Source organism: Panthera uncia, chromosome A2, assembly GCF_023721935.1.
Source record: "Panthera uncia isolate 11264 chromosome A2, Puncia_PCG_1.0, whole genome shotgun sequence".
NCBI classification, from domain to species: Eukaryota; Metazoa; Chordata; class Mammalia; order Carnivora; family Felidae; genus Panthera; species Panthera uncia.
Genome location: NC_064816.1, coordinates 8,626,894 through 8,645,075, shown reverse-complemented (window position 1 = coordinate 8,645,075; position 18,182 = coordinate 8,626,894). Strand labels below are relative to the sequence as shown.

At 58.8% G+C, this 18,182-nt stretch overlaps 3 protein-coding genes and 1 long non-coding RNA gene across 7 annotated transcripts in view; 2 read left to right on the top strand and 2 right to left on the bottom strand.

Annotated features, from left to right (window-relative positions):
- The window catches only part of NACC1 (nucleus accumbens associated 1), a 15,903-nt gene extending 15,448 nt beyond the window's left edge, over positions 1 to 455 (bottom strand). Inside the window, exon 1 of the mRNA XM_049639964.1 lies at positions 268 to 455. The gene's annotated coding sequence lies outside the window, so the exon portion shown is untranslated. The remainder of the gene's footprint in view (positions 1 to 267) is intronic.
- A 1,197-nt stretch (positions 456 to 1,652) lies between these two features.
- On the top strand, positions 1,653 to 12,150 carry TRMT1 (tRNA methyltransferase 1). Of its 4 annotated transcripts, none has more exons than XM_049639950.1 (17): positions 1,653 to 1,758; positions 2,064 to 2,267; positions 2,360 to 2,415; positions 2,669 to 2,811; positions 2,976 to 3,163; positions 7,966 to 8,081; positions 8,160 to 8,272; positions 9,059 to 9,207; positions 9,366 to 9,452; positions 9,533 to 9,602; positions 9,705 to 9,839; positions 9,931 to 10,016; positions 10,345 to 10,453; positions 10,540 to 10,616; positions 11,478 to 11,597; positions 11,673 to 11,802; positions 11,977 to 12,150. In XM_049639950.1, exons 2-17 carry the CDS (start codon positions 2,083 to 2,085, stop codon positions 12,124 to 12,126), a joined length of 1,914 nt encoding a protein of 637 aa, XP_049495907.1. In that variant the 5' UTR covers positions 1,653 to 1,758; positions 2,064 to 2,082; the 3' UTR covers positions 12,127 to 12,150. The 4 variants fall into 4 exon arrangements, with proteins under 4 accessions (XP_049495907.1, XP_049495906.1, XP_049495908.1 ...); XM_049639949.1 differs by having other exon boundaries at positions 1,983 to 2,267; XM_049639951.1 differs by lacking the exon at positions 9,705 to 9,839 and having other exon boundaries at positions 1,983 to 2,267.
- An 88-nt stretch (positions 12,151 to 12,238) lies between these two features.
- LOC125929062 (uncharacterized) lies at positions 12,239 to 13,837 on the bottom strand. Its single transcript, XR_007459793.1, has 3 exons — positions 13,747 to 13,837; positions 13,383 to 13,532; positions 12,239 to 13,038 (listed from the first exon to the last, which is right to left on the bottom strand). It is a non-coding gene; the product is annotated as an uncharacterized LOC125929062 (long non-coding RNA).
- LYL1 (LYL1 basic helix-loop-helix family member) lies at positions 13,548 to 18,177 on the top strand. Its single transcript, XM_049639958.1, is given in 6 exon segments — positions 13,548 to 14,285; positions 15,289 to 15,399; positions 15,401 to 15,462; positions 15,464 to 15,643; positions 15,737 to 15,828; positions 16,704 to 18,177. Coding segments are annotated over 5 exon segments (840 nt in total). The 5' UTR covers positions 13,548 to 14,285; positions 15,289 to 15,309; the 3' UTR covers positions 17,120 to 18,177.
- The last annotated feature ends 5 nt before the right edge of the window (positions 18,178 to 18,182 follow it).

The window sequence follows — 18,182 nt, the reverse complement described above, 5'->3', positions numbered from 1 at the left end:
GGGGGGGGGGGGGGTTGGTCTGGGCCCGATCCCGCCACCCCCAAGCCCCACGGCCCAGCCCGGGACTGGACACTCAAGGCCGCTCGTGAGGGCCGGGCCTCTCCGCACTCGCCGGCCCGGGCAGAGTGCAGGCTGCGGACCCGGTTCCTTTTCTGTCGGAGGAGGCCCCCCCGGCCCTCCCCGCTCAGCCCTCAGCCGGCCCTCGGATGCCCTCGGGCCGCCCCGGAGAGAGGAGGCCGGAACCGGGCCTGGGGCGGGCCGCCTCACCTGCGCCGTGGCCGCGCTCCGGGGGCTCCCAGCGGGCTCCGCAGCGGCGGCTGGGGCCGGGCCTGGGCCCGGGGCGCGCCCCCCTGCGCCGGGGCCTCGGCCTCCGCCTCCGCGGCCTCCGCGGCCTCCGCCTCAGCAGCAGCGGCAGCCGCGGCGGCCATTCATTGTGGGCCAGGCCGCCCCAGCCGAGCGCCGAGCGAGCGCAAGCCGCGCCGCCGCCGCAACCCGGCCGGGGAGGAGCGGCCGCGGCCCCGCCCCCTGCCCGCCTCCGGCCCCGCCCCCGAGACGAGGCCAGCTGAGCGCCGAGCGCGCCCCTTCTCACCTCGGTTTTCTCCCTTCGCCCCTCAGGGTCCCCCGCCTGTTCCTTGACCTGCCGGAGAATTCGACTCCCGACCCCGCCACTTCCTAGTTCCGCGACCTTGGACAAGTCTCTTCGCCTTTTCGATCATTCGTTTCCTGTAAAACGAAAACAACAATGACTTCTATTTATTGTGCCTGGCACTGTTTTAGGCACTTAATGGGCATTATCTCGTTTAAACGCCACAGTAACATTTTTAAGTAGAAATGACTACACACTTATACACCCTTCATAGAAAGAGAGGCACACAGAAATGAAAAATACCTGCTGAAGATTACCAGCAAGTACGTGATGGAGGGTGCCAGGATTCAAACCCAGAATCAAGAATCGACGATGAAATTAATGCTTTCATGGTTATGCCACACCTGATTCTGTTCTAAGCATTTAACCTGCACTAAGTCGTTTAAAACTCACCACAACACAATAACGAACGTTAAAAAGTTATGTCCATTTTGCAAATGGGCAAACTTAAGCATAGATGGAGACAAGAACAAGTAGCAAGGCTAGCTGGGACTGGAATCCAGGCAGTGCAGGCCACTATGCTCCCCTCCCGTCCTACACAGTTAGAACCTCCTGAGAACTTACTACGTAAGAGGGGATGCTTTGCACACTTTCCAGGCATTCTGTCCCTTAATTTTTGCTCTATATTGGAAGTTAGCATTCCTATTTAGCAGGTAAGGAAAGTGAAGCCCAGAGAGTTTAAGTAACTTGCCAAGACCATGTGATAGGACTGGGATTCAAACTCAGTAAATCTGATTTCAGAGCCTTAATTATTCCTGCAGAGTGCCCTGAAATAATGTGCTTACAGCACTCAGTGCACAGAAGCCGATCAGTAGATGTTGAATTTCTCCGCTTACCGCCCCTTTTCTGAGCCTCACCTTCCTCATCCGTGAAATGGGGCGAGTGATGCGTCCCTTCCCAGGGGAGCCGACGTGATTAAGGCCATCCACACTACACTTTCCGAGCTTTCCGCCGTACATTTTGATCCCGGCCACCCACTGTAGGTAGCATCACTGACTGGCTAAATTCTATCATGTGACCTGCCCTCCCACTGTGCCAACATGGCGACGCCCAGGTCCTAATCCGGGAAACGTGCATCCAGGCTAATACTGTCCTGGGCGCGGGGCGCGAAGGTGAGAAGGACGTGGGCGACGCGGGGAGGGATCCAGGCCAGTGTCGGGCCCGCTAGAGGGCTTCTGGCCTCTGGCTTCTCAGGGGCCGGTACTCCGAAGATGGGGTGTAGTGTCAGCTTACCGAGGCCGCAGGGTCTTAATCTTTACTGATGTATAGGCCACCTGGCCCGGGGACGCAGCTCCCTGATGCTCTTCCTGTGCCCTCCCCCGCCCCCCCAAACCAGGCTTGGCAGGGAGAGGCTCCCGCGGATGCCCCGTGCGAGAATCGGTCTGTGGCTGAGTCTAACTCTCCGCTCCACGCGCAGTCTCTGTAGAGCCGGGTTTATGGAGGGGCAGCCGCAAGGGCCGCCGAATCCAGCCGGCATGGAGAACGGCACCGAGCCCTGCGGAGAAGAGCGAGCATCCGAGGCTCAGGAGACGACGGTCACCGAGGGGGCCGCCAAGATAGCCTTCCCCAGCGCCAACGAAGTCTTCTACAACCCGGTGCAAGAGTTCAACCGGGACCTGACGTGAGCAGGGGTGTGGGGTCAGCTTGGCAGAGGGCAGTGCATCTGCAAGGTTGAGGGAGTGTGAGCTAACCAACCCCCCGTCTCTCCCGCAGATGTGCCGTGATCACCGAGTTTGCTCGCATTCAGCTTGGGGCCAAAGGAATCCAGAGTGAGTTGAGGTCCAGTCAACCTGTGGGCCGGGGTCACGCAGAGCTCTCTCCCTGCCCTGCCCCGCCCCCTTTCCCTTAAAGTTCTAAAAGGCTCCAGGCACCTTGCAGGCCCTGGGTTCATTTCCTTCAGGGTTTCCCCACGGGGTTTGAGGAAGATTTTTCTCCCATGAATCTTCTGTATACTGAGGAATAGGGGGAGGTCTCTCAGAGGGAGCTTTGAGACCCCTGACTTGTGCTTCTGGGTGGCTGCAGTCAAGGTGCCAGGTGAGAAGGACGTGCAAAAGGTGGTCGTGGACTTGTCAGAGCAAGAGGAGGAAAAGGCTGAACTGAAAAAGGGTGCAAACCTGGCCCCGGGAGACCAACCTCGAACGGCCGCCGTTGGGGAGATCTGCGAGGTGGGGCCTGGACAGAGGAGGTGGCGGCCCGGAGTCCTCCAGTAATGGAGGAAGGAAGGCTCCTGAGGCCGGAGAGCTATAGGAAGTGGGTGGTGGGGGCTCCTCGGGGCCCAGCAGAGGACAGAGGTATCCACGTGAGTGGGGCTCCCCGATTACTCCAACAGGAAGGCCTTCGAGTGCTAGAGGGTCTGGCAGCCTCGGGCCTACGTTCCATTCGCTTTGCACGAGAGGTGCCTGGACTCCAGTCTGTAGTTGCCAACGATGCCTCTGCCCGAGCCGTGGATCTCATGTGCCGTAATGTGCAGCTCAACGCTGTGGCCCACCTGGTACATCCCAGGCAGGCCGATGCCAGGTAGGTTTGGGGCAGCCGAGCCTGATGGCTGGAACGTGCATGCCAGAGCAAGGCTGCCTGGGCTCAAGTCCTAAGTCCGTCGTATTCTTGCTCTTTGGCCTTGGGAGAGTGCCTTAGCCTCTCTGAGCCCCCGTTTTCTTGTCTATAAAATGAGAATGTTAGTATTACAGGAGTTGCTCTGCTGATTAAGTGAGAGATGATGCTTAGCCAGAAATAAGTCCCATTATGGTTTCCATTTTATTTTCATTTGTATTTATTTTCTTATTCTAGAAACAGTGCATGAGCAGGGGAGAGGGACAGAGGGAAGGAGAGAGAGAATCTCAAACAGGCTCCATGCTAAGGGTGGAGTAGGGCTCCATCCCATGACCTCCAGGACCATGGCCCAAGCTGGTCACAGGTCACTGAGTGGTCCACCAGCTGAGCCACCCAGATTCCCCTATGGTTTCCATTTTACTTTTATTTTTTTTAATTAATTAATTTTTTTTTAATTTTTTTTTTTTTAACATTTATTTATTTTTGAGACAGAGAGAGTCAGAGCGTGAACAAGGGAGGGTCAGAGAGAGAGGGAGACACAGAATCCGAAACAGGCTCCAGGCTCTGAGCTGTCAGCACAGAGCCCCATGCGGGGCTCGAACTCACGGAGTGCGAGATCATGACCTGAGCTGAAGTCGGACACTTAACCGACTGAGCCACCCAGGCGCCCCTAATTAATTAATTTTTTAATTCACATCCAAGTTAGTTAGCATATAGTGCAATAATGTTTGCAGGAGTAGATTTTGTGATTTATCCCGTGTGTATAACACCCAGTGCTCATCCCAACAAGTGTCCTCCTTTTTTTTTTTTTAACGTTTATTTATTTTTGAGACAGAGAGAGGACAGAGCATGAACGGGGGAGGGTCAGAGAGAGGGAGACACAGAATCCGAAACGGGCTCCAGGCTCTGAGCCGTCAGCCGAGAGCCCGACGCGGGGCTCGAACCCACGGACCGCGAGATCGTGACCCGAGCCGAAGTCGGCCGCTTAACCGACTGCGCCACCCAGGCGCCCCCCAACAAGCGTCCTCTTTAATGTCCCTTACCCATTTAGCCCATCCCCCCCCCCCCCCACAACCCCTCCAGCCACCCTCAGTTTGTTCCTTGTATTTAAGAGTCTCTTGTGTTTTGTCCCCCCTCCTTGTTTTTATATTATCTTTGCTTCCTTACCCCTCTGTTCATCTGTTTTATATCTTAAAGTCCTCATATGAGTGACGTCATAGATTTGTCTTTCTCTGGCTGACCAATTTCGCTTAGCATAATACCCTCTACTTCCAACCATGTAGTTGCAAATGGTAAGGTTTCATTCTTGATTGCCGAGTAATACACTATTTTGCGTGTGTGTGTGTGTGTGTGTGTGTGTGTGTGTGTGTACGTATATATATATACATACGCACACATATACACGTACATATACACATGTGTATGTATTTGCATATGTACACGTATATGCCACATCTTCTTTATCCATTCACCCATCCACGGACATTTGGGCTCTTTCCATGCTTTGGCCGTTGTCAGTAGCACTGCTATAAACATTGGGGTGCGTGTACCCCTTTGAAACAGCACACCTGTATCCCGTGGATAAACGCCTAGTAGTGCCATTGCTGGGTCGTAGGATAGTTCTATTTTTAATTTTTTGAGGAACCTCCGTACCGTTTTCCCGAGTGGCTGCACCAGTTTGCATTCCGTCCAGCAGGGCAAAAGAGATCCTCTTTCTCTGCATCCTCCTCAACATCTGTTGTTGCCGGAGTTGTTAATGTGAGCCGTTCTGACAGATGTGAGGTGGTATCTCATTGGGGTTTCGATCTGTATTTCCCTGATGGTGAGTGATGTTGAGCATTTCTTCATGTGTCTGTTAGCCAGGATGTCTTCTTTGGAAAAGTGTCTGTTCATGTGTTTTGCCCATTTCTTCACTGGATTATTTGTTTTTTGGGTGTTGAGTTTGATAAGTTCTTTCTAGATTTTGGATACTAACCCTTTGTCTGATACGTCGTTTGCAAATGTCCTCTCCCATTCTGTTGGGTGCCTTTTAGTTTTGCTGATTCCTTCGCTGTGCAGAGGCTTTTAATTTTGATGAGGTCCCAATGGTTCATTTTCGCTTTTGTTTCCCTTGCCTCCGGAGACCTGTTGAGTAAGAAGTTGCTGTGGCCGAGGTCAGAGAGGTTTTTGCCTGCTTTCTCCTCGAGGATTTTGATGGCTTCCTGACTTACATTTAGGTGTTTCATCCATTTTGAGTTTCTTTTTGTGTATAGTGTAGGAAAGTGGTCCAGGTTCATTTTTCTGCCTGTTGCTGTCCAGTTTTCCCAGCACTATTCACTGAAGAGACTGTCTTTATTCCTTTGGATATTCTTTGCTGCTTTGTCGAAGATTAGTTGGCCATATGTTTGTGGGTCCATTTCTGGGTTCTCTATTCTGTCCCGTTGATCTGAGTGTCTGTTTTTGAGCCAGTGCCATACTGTCTTGATGATTACAGCTTTGTAATACAGCTTGAAGTCCGGGATTGTGATGCCTCCTGCTTTGGTTTTCTTTTTCAGGATTGCTTTGGCTATTCAGGGTCTTTTCTCGTTCCATACAGATTTTAGGGTTTTTTGTTCTAGCTCTGTGAAGAATGCTGGCGTTATTTTGATAGGCATTGCATTGAATATGTAGATTCCTTTGGGGAGTATCGACATTTTAACATTTGTTCTTCCAACCCAGGAGCAAGGAATCTTTTTCCATTTTTTTGTGTCTTCAGTTTCTTTCATAAGTTTTCTTTAGCTTTCAGCATATAGATTTTTCACCTCTTTGGTTAGGTTCATTCCTAGATACTCTGTGGTTTTTGGTGCAGTTGTAAATGGGATCAATTCTTGATTTCTCTCTCTGTTGCTTCACTATTGGTGTATAGAAATGCAACTGATTTCTGTGCATTGATTTTATATCCTGCGACTTTGCTGAATTCATGGATCAGTCCAGTAGCTTTTTTGTGGAATCTTTTGCGTGTTCCATATAGAGTATCATGTCATCCTGCAAAGAATGAAAGTTTGACTTCTCCTTGCCGATTTGGATGCATTTTATTCCTTTGTGTTGTCTGATTGCTGAGGCTAAGACCTCCAATACTACGTTAAATAGCAGTGGCGAGAGTGGACATCCCTGTCGTGGTCCTGACCTTAGGGGGAAAGCTCTCAGTTTTTCCCCACTGAGGATGATACTAGCCGTGGGTCTTTCATACATGGCTTTTATGATCTCGACGTATGATCCTTCTATCCCTACTTTCTTGAGGGTTTTTATCAAGAAAGGGTCCTGTATTTTGTCAAATGCTTTCTCTGCATCTATTGAGAGGATCACGTGGTTCTTGTCCTTTCTTTTATTGATGTGATGAATCACATTGATTGTTTTGCTATGGTTTCCATTGTAGACTTAACTTCTCAACTTCTGGTACTTTTATTCATTCAAATGAGCCAGCACAAAGCCAGTATCCACAATGTGCCAGGCATCAGTAAACAAAATAGGCAAGATCCCTGACCTTGGGGCATTCACATTCTAATGCTGGGGTCCAGCAAACAGCAGTCTGGGAGGCCCCCTGGGAGGCCAGAGCCTGGGTTGTTGTTTTTTTTGGCCCACCAGCTAAGAATGTTTTTTGCATTTTCTGTTCTTTTCTTGAGAGAGCGCTCACAGCACTTGCTGGAGAGTGGGGAGAGGGGCAGAGGGAGAGAGAGAATCCCAAACAGGCTGCCTGCTCAGCACAGAGCCCAGTGTGGGGGTTCCATCCCACGACCTTGGGATCATGACCTGAGCCGAAATCAAGAGTTGGACCCTCAACCGGCTGAGGCAGGCATCCCATGTTTTTTGCATTTTTAAAGGGTTTAAAAAAAAAAAAAAAAAGGGCACCATTTGTGGCCCACAAAGCCTAAAATATTTACTGACTTTTTACAGAGCACAAATAAAGAAAAAGTATTTGTTTTCTGGACTGTATTAGAATCTGATAGGAAACAAAGACAGTGACAGCCAGATCAATGAGCAAACTATAGTAAAAGTGGTGAAAAAGTAAAAAGAAAAGTAAAAGAAAAGTAAAAGGTGAAAAGTGCTCTGGGAAAAAACTGGAGGTTGGAGGGGATGGAGGAAGGTGGTGGATGGGTTGTAATTTTATTTATTTTATTTTATTTCATTTCATTTCATTTTATTTTTTATTAAAAGTGTTTTTCAATGTTTATTTTTGAGAGAGAGACTGAGACAGAGCATGAGCGGGGGAGGGGCAGAGAGAGACAGGGAGAGAGAGAATCCCAAGCAGAGCCCGATTCGGGGCTCGAACTCATGGACTGTGAGATCGTGACCTGAGCCAAAATCAAGAGTCGGATGGTCAACCCACTGAGCCACCCAGGCGCCCCAGGTTGCAATTTTAAATAACAGTTAGGGTTGGCAACTTGGAGAAGACAGCATTTGCATTTCCTCACCTACAAAGGAAATGATAATGATTCCAAATCCGTAGATTTGCCTGGAAGGTTATTTGATTAAATGAGTTAATCTATAAACGGCTTGAAACAGTTGTCAGGCATATGTATGTCACATCACCATTGGCTGTTTATTATTCCTGTTGTTAGACACGAGTACACTGAGGCCCAAGGAAGAAAAGTCACATGGTTGGTTAGCACATGGCCAGGCCAGGGTCCCAACCTAGCCAGCTGGCCTCCAAATGCAGGCCGAAACCATCACACCCAATGAGAGGACACGTGTAGGGGACAGAGCAGGTCCCTAATGCAGGGGGCTGAGGACCGGGGCCTTCTCGCTCCCAGGATGCTGATGTACCAGCACCAGAGGGCATCGGAGCGGTTTGACGTCATCGACCTGGACCCGTATGGCAGCCCCGCCCCCTTCTTGGATGCAGCCGTGCAGGCAGTGAGTGAAGGAGGTGAGGCCACACTGACCTGGGCACAGAGCAGGGCTCGGGGTTTCCGGAGGATCCTCACTGCTCAGGCCTTCCTTGCAGGTCTGCTGTGCGTCACCTGCACCGACATGGCAGTGCTGGCGGGGAACAGCGGGGAGACCTGTTACAGCAAGTACGGGGCCATGGCCCTCAAGAGCCGGGCCTGCCATGAGATGGTGAGCCGCCCTCCCCCCACCCCTTCCCACCCCGCAGACTTGCTTCGCTTCCTCCAGGCAGCAGGGGCCAGATCCGTCCCAAGATGTCAAAGACAAGCAGGTCCATAGCCAGAATAGTTCTAGAGCCCGCACTTCCAGTTCTGGTCACTCGGACGGCTGCGGTTTTGCCCAGGGCAGGAGCCAGTGGCCACATTATTTTTCCTAGTACCCTCGGTTTTAACAACTTGTTCAAAATTGTTATTTAAGACGGTTTCCAGGAGTGGGTTTGGCTTTGGGTTCAAATCCTAGCTTTGCTGGCGCCTTTGGGTGATTCATTTCGCCCTTCTGGGCCTCGCTTCTGGCCTCTGTGAAATGCGCACGACAGTGAATTGCCGTGGGGATTCGAGAGGGCAGGAGCCGGAAAGGAGGATGGCTTGGCTTTGTTCCGTAAGGGCCCTGTCACCAGGTCAGTCTGGAAAACCGGAACACGGGTCCTTGGAGCCCATCGCATAGCGCGGGGCACGCGGATGGTGCTGCCCTGGATGGCGGGCCTGTGCGCTCCGTAACCACGTAGCACCCCCAGGAGGCCCATAAAGAGACATAGGCTGTTGTGATTCCGTCGATGGGGGAACTGAGGCATTCACTTGGCAGGGGTCACACGGCCAGGACGCTTGGGCCTGGGCTTGCAACACCGGGGAGCCGCCCCTGATCAGGCCTGTGCTTATGAGCACCTGGTGTGGCCCCAGGGTAGCTGGGAGGCGTCCGTGGAGGCAGGGCTGCTGGCTGATGCCCGCCTCCCACCCTCAGGCCCTGAGGATCGTCCTGCACAGCCTGGACCTCCGAGCCAACTGCTACCAGCGCTTTGTGGTGCCACTGCTCAGCGTCAGCGCTGACTTCTACGTGAGAGTTTTTGTCCGCGTCTTCACCGGCCAGGCCAAAGTCAAGGCCTCAGCCAGGTTAGTCTGGGGCAAGCAAGGGAGGCAACGAACAGAGGGGGGCAACAGGGCCCTTTGGGGCACGGGAGGAAACGGGACTCCTAATGGGGAGGAGCTGGGGTGCAGCGGTCAGGCTGGGGAGCTTATGAGCCCTGCCCCCCCCCCCCCCCGCCCCCCAGCAAGCAGGCACTGGTGTTCCAGTGTGTGGGCTGCGGGACCTTTCACCTCCAGCGCCTTGGCAAAGCGTCCGGAGCCTCTGGCGGCCGGTGAGCACGGGTGAGCCGGGGGAGGAAGGTGAAGGAGGCGGCCTAGGGTCGCCGCCTCCTAACCACCCCTCTCTCCGCAGGGTCAAGTTCTCTGCGGCCTGTGGTCCCCCGATCGGCCCTGACTGTGAGCACTGTGGGCAGCGACACCAGGTGAGGCAGGGCCGGGGAAACCAGGGGGACGCTGGGGTTCCGGCTCTCTTGACACCTGGCCCTTCGCCCCCCCCCGCCCCAACCCCCGCCACGTGTCTGTAGCTTGGCGGTCCCCTGTGGGCGGAGCCCATCCACGACCTGGACTTCGTGGGGCGCGTGCTGCAGGCTGTGAGCACCAATCCCGGCCGCTTCCACACCTCGGAGCGAATCCAAGGGGTCCTGAGCGTCATCACCGAGGTGGGGGCCCGGGGTGACGGGGAGGGGGCCCCGCCTGTGCCCAGCCATCCTTCCCCCACCCACCCCGCGCCCGTCCTGTCCCCACTGGCAGGAGCTCCCGGACGTGCCTCTCTACTACACGCTGGACCAGCTGAGCAGCACCATCCGTTGCAGCACGCCCAGCCTCCTGCAGCTGCGGTGAGTGCCCAGTCCCGGGCGGGAAGGAGTCTGCGCCCTTCGCCCGCCCTCCGGGTGCCCTCCGGGGGCCCTGGGGCAAGGCCGGCCCCCCTCAAGGCCAGAGTCTTGGGTAAAACAGCTTCCCAACAGGCCTACGCGCAGGTGCTTAGAAGAGAGCGCGGAGGCCTTGAGCCTTGGGGAGGGAGATGGTCTCGCCATCACGATCACTGGCATTCCCCGGGCCGCGTAGTCACCGTGAGACGTTCAGCTGCGTCACACCCGCACGGATCAGCACTGACTTTGGGGTCCCGCCCCCCACCCCCCACCCACGGCCCCTCTTGGTCCCCAGGTCAGCCCTCCTCCATGCCGGCTTCCGGGTCTCACTCTCCCACGCCTGTAAGAATGCCGTGAAGACGGACGCCCCGTCCTCAGCCCTCTGGGACATCATGCGCTGCTGGGTGAGGGCTGGCCTGACCAGATGGGGGTGTGAGGGCGGGACATGGTCAGGCCCAGCGTCCCCTGACCTTTGAACTTTACCTCCCAGGAAAAGGAGTGTCCGGTGAAGCGGGAAAGGCTGTCAGAGGCCAGCCCTGCGTTCCGTATTCTCAGCGTGGAGCCCAGGTACGGGCACTGGTGTGGCTGCCCGCGGGCGTGGGGGGCTCACGTGTGGGCAGGGGACAACGCAGATCCTTCCCTCCACAGACACATGCTCATTCAAGTGAGATCCAAAATCTTCCCGCTTCCCCTCCCCTTCTGCCCCTGCCCTGGTCTGGCCCCATCACTGCCCAGCTGGAGCAGTGCTGCTGGCTCCCCCCCCGCCCCGCCTCCGGCCCCCAGCCTCTCCCCATAGCAGCCACAGTACATCGGTGAGGACCGGAGTCAGACCTGTCCACCCTCTGTTTAGAACCCTCTGTGGCTCCCACCTCACTCACTAGAAACCCAAGTTCTGCCTGCAAGCTGTGCGCCATCTCCCTGTCCCCTCCCTCCCCCTTCATCCCCACTCTCCCTACCTCCCTCCCTACTGGGCCTCCGCACTCACACTCCCCAGACGCAGCGCCCCCTTACGGCCTTTATAAGGGCTGTTCTCTGTGCCTGGAGTGCCCATCCCGGGTCCCCTGAAGGCTCTTCCCTCCCTCCTGCAGGTGTCTCTGACCGCTCTGTCCTGTCCTGCGCCCCTTCCCCCGCCTCCCCATTCCCTTTGTCCTGCTCTGTTTTTCTCAAAACTCTCATCCGTGCCCTAACACGATACACTTCACTCACCTCTGATCTGTCCCATCGTCTCCCGCACTGGAACGTCGGCCTTACCAATGGCAGATCTTAGGCTCGCGGTAGGCACTGGATACACGTTCATTAACTGGATGAGAATCCCGACCCGGGCAGACACGGCCTTCCCAAGGCACGTGGAGCTGCACGGGGCTTGGCAGGTGGTCCGTGCGCACCTGCAGGGCACCTGCCCCTCAGCCCCCACTCCCACGTCCCCAGGCTGCAGGCCAACTTCGCCGTCCGGGATGACGCCAACCCCAGCTCCCGCCAGCGAGGACTCAAGCGTTTCCAGGCTAATCCTGAGGCCAACTGGGGCCCCCGGCCCCGTGCCCGGCCAGGGTGAGTGAGAGCGCGGGTGGCGGTGGGGCCTGTCCGGGGCAGGATGGGGTCCCAGCTACTCCTCTGCCTGCACAGGGGCAAGGCCGCAGGTGAAGCTATGGAGGAGAGACGCAGGCTGCACCAGAATAAGAGAAAGGAGCCAGCTGAGGACCCGGTCCAGCGGGCTGCCCGGCTCAAGACCTTTCCCTGTAAAAGATTCAAGGAGGTGAGGCACCCCCACCACCCCTACACAGCAGCACCCAGGGATCGCCCTCCCTGCAGCAGGGCTGGGAGAACCGGGGCGGGCAGGGCGTGCGAGCGAGCTCCCCGTCTAGGAAAGGGACCCAGCAGAGGCTGCTGAGCACTGAGCCAGGGTTCACACCCACCGTTCTCCCACCAGGGCACCTGTCAACGCGGGGACCAGTGCTGCTACTCCCACAGCCCCCCAGCACCCGAGGACACCGCTGCAGCCGCCTCTCCTGACCATCCCAAGACCTCTTACCAGAACCCGCCTGGGTCTGGCGTTGCCGCTGGTCCGGGTGTAGACTGAGCCAATAAAGATATGTCACCTTTCCGACTGCCATTCGTCTGGGTCGGGAGGCTGCCTGCGGGTCTGTCTGTCCATCTGCCTTAGGGGCTCTGTCTGTCTCTCCAGCTGCGTGTCTGGAGCCTGCGTTCCTCTGTGCATCTTTTTTTGTTTCACTCCCTGGGGAAGCGCTACGCATCTGGAGGTTTGTTTGTCCCTGCCCGACCGAAGTGCTGTCAGTATTGCCATCTGGAGTGTTCTGTCTGTATGGGGGTGTGGGAGCTGACCGTCGGCCAGCGGGATGGTCTGTCTCGCAGCAAGAGGCGCTCAGCCCCCCGCCCCTTTGCTGGCGCCTGCAGTTCCCGAGCCGGCCACGGGGCGGCAGCCGTGCGCTCGTGTTCGTGGGGCCTCCGCCCCCCTGGTTGGCGCGCACCCAGACACAGGCGGGCCCTCCAGTCACCCAGCCCCTACCCTGCCTCGCGTCGCCGCCCGGTTTCTCTGGCCGAGCTCCCCACAGGGCCGCGGTGGCGGAAGCCGGACCGGAACCAGGCGCCTTGTGCATCCGCTCCAGGCCAGGTGCTTCCTGCTCCGCGGCCCCTTGGGCGAGGACACTGAGGCACTAGCCGGCCTGCCGCTTCCCCTCCCCTCCGGGACGGAGGGTTAGCAGCGTTAACGGAGAGGCTTAGGGCAGAATCCCCACCCCCACGTGGTAGCCGTGGGGCCCCCCCGCAAACACCTTTCCCTTGGCTTCCTCCCCGCCTGTAAAAGGAACCTAGTTTGTTGGGGTGATCCGTTAACTTGGGGGCTCAGAGCTGACCTCGGGCTTCCCTGGGGCAGTGGGATGGTTGGAGGCCGGCTGGCTCGGGGCTTCACCAGACTCCTGGGAGGGTGGTGGTAGTATCCGTGCTGGGCGGCTCCTGCAGGCCCCCAGATACACTGGAGGCAAAGTGTGATGGACGCAGGTGAGGGGGCCCTGGAGAAAAGTATTGTCCCTGCTCCCTAGCTATTCCCGGGGCCCTGCCTTTCGCCTTTCTAGCAGGCTCCAGCCGGGTGCTGAGCACCCCCACCACTGCAAGATGCTTGCCCAACGCCTCTTTATCACCGTCCTCAAAGCGGCCTGTGATGTGGGAGGAGGGCCAGAGACCATCAAGTTGGGGCTGTGTGACCCGGTGGCCTAGAGGATCCACGTGGCCACAGGGCGGGCTGGGGGCACCTATTGTAACGTTCTGCCAGCCCCGGCTCCCTAGGAAGTCCCTCCCAGCCATGGTGCTTCCTCTCACCCTCCTGGGCCTGAAAAGGTGGTGTGGAGAGCAGGCCTGGGGGCCCAGGACACTTAGGCCAGGCAGGACACTCGAGGGCAGACTGTCAGAACTGCCTTCCCTCCAGTGCCCCAGTCCGGGGTGGGGGTGGCACGAAGCCCGGCAGGCGGTCTGTAAAAAGAGGAACAAAGCAGGGTGAGGAGAGGAGGAGCAGGAGGGGGCCCTGGGTCACGAGGCCGCAGACTGCCGGAAAGGGCTCTCCTCCACCCCCATCAGCGCGGACACTTGAGCAGGGGGTGTTCAAAGCCGGAGGTGAAACCCAAGCGCGATACTGGAGGCTGCTGCTTCCCTGCCTCAGTTTCCCCCTCTGCGTGCATCCGGGTACCTCACTCCCAGCGGCGCGCTGGGTCGGGGTCCTCAGAGACCCTGGGCCACTCCAGTGCCTGGGAGGACGTAAGGTGAGGCCCTGAGGGGTGACGGCCCTGTCCGTCGCCGGCCGGGGGCGGGGCCGTGAGGCCCCGGCTCGGAGCTCCCCGCCCGCCGGTTTCCTCCGGGGTCAGCCCGGCTCCTTATCAGGCGCGGCCAGTCGGCCAGGGCCTTATCTGTGCCGGCCCGGCATCCTCCGGCGCGGCCCGGGGGTGAGAGGGAGGAAACTGGGCCGCCGGGGGCGGGGAGAGGGCGGGCCGGCCAGGAGCAGCTCACTTTCCCTCGAGGGATCCACGCCGCCGTCGCCGGGGCCCTAGCGAGCCCGGGAAGAGGCGCGGCCCGACGTCGCTGCCGGGAGGGGGCGGCAAGCTCCCAGCGGCCCAGAGCGCAGAGGCCGGACCGGATCAGGGCCACGGAGCCTGGCCTGCAGCCGAACCCGCATCCTGGCCCTGCGGGACAGAGCCGGGGCTCTCACCAGGCAGCAGGACCAGCGCCGGGGTAAGAGGGGAGTCCGCCTGAAGGTGGGGTATCCTGGGACCGCCTGTATTCATTCATTCCATCCATCCTTCATTCATTCATTCAACGGGGGGGGGGGGGGGGGGGGGATGCTCACTAAGTGAGAGCCCAGGGCCTAGGTAGGGAAGACAGGACAGAGGGGCCAGGAGTCCCAGAAGTTGCTGGGACACTCCAAGCCGTGGGGCCAAGAGTGAACAGGGACGGCTACGCAGGTTGCAGAGGAGTGGATGCTGATGGGGTGGGGAGGGTGGGGGAGGCTGCTGATAGGGCCAGAGAAGGATTGGGACATGACCCTGTCTACTGGGCAGTGGAGTCCGTGTTTGGGATCCTGGGTCAGCATTTTTTATCATCATGTCAGCAGTGGGGTTACAGGGTTAGTAAGGGGGACATTTTCAGTGGGGGCGGGCGTCAACGGAGCGATTAGAGAGGACTTTCAGGGTGTGACAGGGAGGCGTTGGGAAGAGCCTCTCGGGGTCATAGCTGAGGGCCACATGGTCAGCTGGGGGAGGGGTGGGGGGAATCGGTGAAGGGCCAGAGTCAATTACAGAGGGATTCTAAGGTCACACGCTACCGGTGAGGGGTCTTGGGATCAGAGCTGAAGGTTACGGGGTCATCCTGGGGGCCGCAGGATCCGTCATGGGTTCCTGGCCTCGCCCCTCGCTCCCGCCTCCAGGTGAGGAGGGATTCTGGAATAAGGGAAATTTGCTCAGGAGCTGGGCAGCTGAGGCCCTCGTGGGTCACAAACAGCTCAGAGAGAGCACTGCCCAGCTCAGCGCTGCCCAGGGGGTCACTGGGTACCTCCTGCCCTCGCGTCAGGTCCCCTCCCGTGTCCTGGTGGTTTCGGAGCCCGCCTGCTTTTGCCCACCGAACCCCCGCCCCCACCCCCACCCCCACCTTTTCCCTCTCATTTGAGGGCTCTGCTGGGCTGAGGGATGTGCGTGGCATCTGATTCTTCCCTCCCCACTGGCTTCCTTGTCTCCCGCAGGTGAGCACCCCTTCGGGGTCCATGTGCCCTCCCCAGGCCCAGACAGAGGTGGGCCCCACCATGACTGAGAAGGCGGAAGTGGTGTGTGCCCCCAGCCCAGCGCCCGCTCCGCCCCCCCAAGCCTGCCTCACCTGGGCCCCCAAAGGTGAAGGAGGTTGGCCACCGAGGCTCCTCACCCCCCCAGGCTGCCCCCTGGCGTGCCAGTGATCAGCCTGGGCCACACCAGGCCTCCCGGGGCAACCATGGCCACCACGGAGCTGAGCACCCTGCGGCCCCCGCTGCTGCAACTCTCTACCCTGGGAACTGTCCCGCCCCCCCTGGCCCTGCATTACCACCCTCACCCCTTTCTCAACAGGTCAGTGGCGGGGGGGGGGGGGCTGGGACCTGGGGGGAATTCGGGGCCAGGGTCCTTGCCCACAAGGCGTTAGTGACCCACGACCCCTTACAGCCTCTACATTGGGCCGGCAGGACCTTTTGGCATCTTCCCCAGCAGCCGGCTGAAGCGGAGACCTAGCCACTGCGAGCTGGAGCTGGCCGAGGGTGAGTGCGGGTTCGTGTGTGTGTCGCCATCCCTGCGGGGGCTCGCGTCTTCCACGGGGAGAGCTGTTGCAGGCGCGCCCAGGCACACACAGGATAGCCCACACGGGGGCTCAGTGCTCAGGTTACACTCCTGTGCAAAAACCACAGGCCCGGGGCCAGTCCCACACGACCACAGCCACCCAACAAGCCACGGAGAGTCATGGCAAAACGTACCGCGTGGCATGGGGGCCGCGAAATGACAGCTCCAGGCGAATGCACGGCCACGCAGGGAACAGCCACAGGACGACCACCACAGCAGAGACAGCCACACAACCACAGCCACTCAGGACCATGGCCCCACAAGAGTCAGCCACAGAACCACAGCCACACGACCACAAGCACCCGGCAACGATCATAGGCAACCACAGCCATTTAGATATCCCAGGAGTTCAGCCAGCCACCCGAGTCGCGCAGGCCCACGTTCACACCCAGAGAACCTCTCAGACCCGTGTGCACATCCAGCCATGTGCAGGGCCACACTCAGAATGGGGACCGCAAGGACAGCTCTCCAGACTGACAGCCACAGGAAACATTTCCCTAGGGAGTCTCGGCCACTGACATAGAAGTGTGGACAGTCGGGTTTGGAAGGCTTCGGCTGCCTGCAACCTGGGCCGGTGACGGTCCTTGTCTAGGCCGCTGGGGTGAGTAGGGTGGGAGAGGGGCGGCTACCCAGCAGGGGAGCGACCCATGGATCCTACTTGTGGAGCCCTTGCGTGGAAAAAGCCCCAGCCCGCCGCCTGTGTGGAAGTCCCCTCGGAGATTCTGGGCGCTGAAGTGAGGGCCCCAGGGGGCGCCCCCTGGGCCTCCGCGCCAAACCTGCCCCTCGTGTTCCCCAGGGCACCAGCCCCAGAAGGTGGCCCGGCGTGTGTTCACCAACAGCCGGGAGCGCTGGCGGCAGCAGAACGTGAACGGCGCCTTCGCAGAGCTCAGGAAGCTGCTGCCAACGCACCCGCCCGACCGGAAGCTGAGCAAGAACGAGGTGCTCCGCCTGGCCATGAAATACATCGGCTTCCTGGTGCGGCTGCTGCGCGACCAGGCGGCCGCTCTGGCCGCAGGCCCCGCCCCGCCCGGGCCCCGCAGACGGCCAGCGCACCGAGGCCCGAACGACAGCGCCCGCCGCGGGCCGTGTCGCAGGGCCGAATCAGTGATGCGCTCGCAGCCCGCGCCCCCGGCCGGCCCCGACGGCAGCCCCGACGGGGCGGCCCGGCCCATCAAGACGGAACGAGCGGCCGTGAGCCCTGAGGTGCGGTGACCTCCGCGGGCGTGGCCTCGGAGCCGAGGGGCACCGGGAACTCAGCCCGGGGCGGTCGAGAAAGGGGCGGCCGATGCTCTGCGCCTGCTCGGGAGCGAACTCCCCGGAAGAGGGACCAGTGAGGACGTTCCCAACGGGGGAATAGGGCCCGGGGATCTGGAGGGGCGACTGTCGCCCGCGGGGGACCCTGTAGGCCTTTTTACCACCCACCGCCCGCTGGAAATGACCTTTCCCGCGTCTTCCTCCGGGGGACGAGGTCCCGGAACCAACATGGCAGACAGGTCATCGGACTAAAGTGGTGCCTTTTTTTCCGGGGCTGGGGTCACCGAGAGAGGTGGGGAGGGACGGGGTAGGGGGCTGGGCTTTGCCCTTCTCGCCGGCGCCCCCTCCTGGAGACTCACGGATACGCGCTCCTGGACCGCGTCTGCGGCGCGCCAGGTGCGCGGAGGGAGGCGCAGAATGGACGCCGGGACCCACCCCCCACCGATCCCGAACCGGTCCCACACGACGGCGTTAGCAAAGGCTCGGGCGCTCTTACTTTTGTTTTTCTTTATTTCTTTATTTCACATACACATTAGCCATTCAATGGAGAAGCCGGAGAGAGTCAGGCAAAGATGGTGTAACAGAAGCGCAGTGACGGGGGCGGGGCGGGGCGGGGCGGGGCGGGGCAGAGAGGGAACAGACGGGCTGGCTGCCTACTTGCATTCCGCTAGGACACTGAAAACCCAGAAAACAAAACAGACAGTAAACTACCCTTGTTTCTTATGTATCTCAGTGCAGAGACGGGGGTGGAGGGCAGAGAGAGGGGGAGACCAGGCTGAAGGAAGAGGAGCGGAGGGACGGGGGACGCTAAGGGGGAAGCACACCAAATCCATTAGTACTATATATAGAGATACTCGTATATACTGCGTTTCTTAGCCTAAGAAGAAACTTGTTTGACGGGACGGGCGGCCTTTGCGGTCCGCGATGCTGGTGCTGGTCGGGCGCACGGATCTCCCGGGAGGGGCCGAAGCGGGGCTGGCCCAGGCTGGCTTGGGGGGGAGGGGGGCGCCCCGAGGGTGGG

Coding starts and splice junctions, on each gene's coding strand:
- TRMT1 (XM_049639949.1), top strand. CDS start 2,008: ATGCCCCGTGCGAGAATCGGTCTGTGGCTGAGTCTAACTCTCCGCTCC. Junction 2,812..2,975: donor CCGTTGGGGAGATCTGCGAG/GTGGGGCCTGGA, acceptor TTACTCCAACAG/GAAGGCCTTCGAGTGCTAGA. Junction 9,453..9,532: donor TCCGGAGCCTCTGGCGGCCG/GTGAGCACGGGT, acceptor CTCTCTCCGCAG/GGTCAAGTTCTCTGCGGCCT.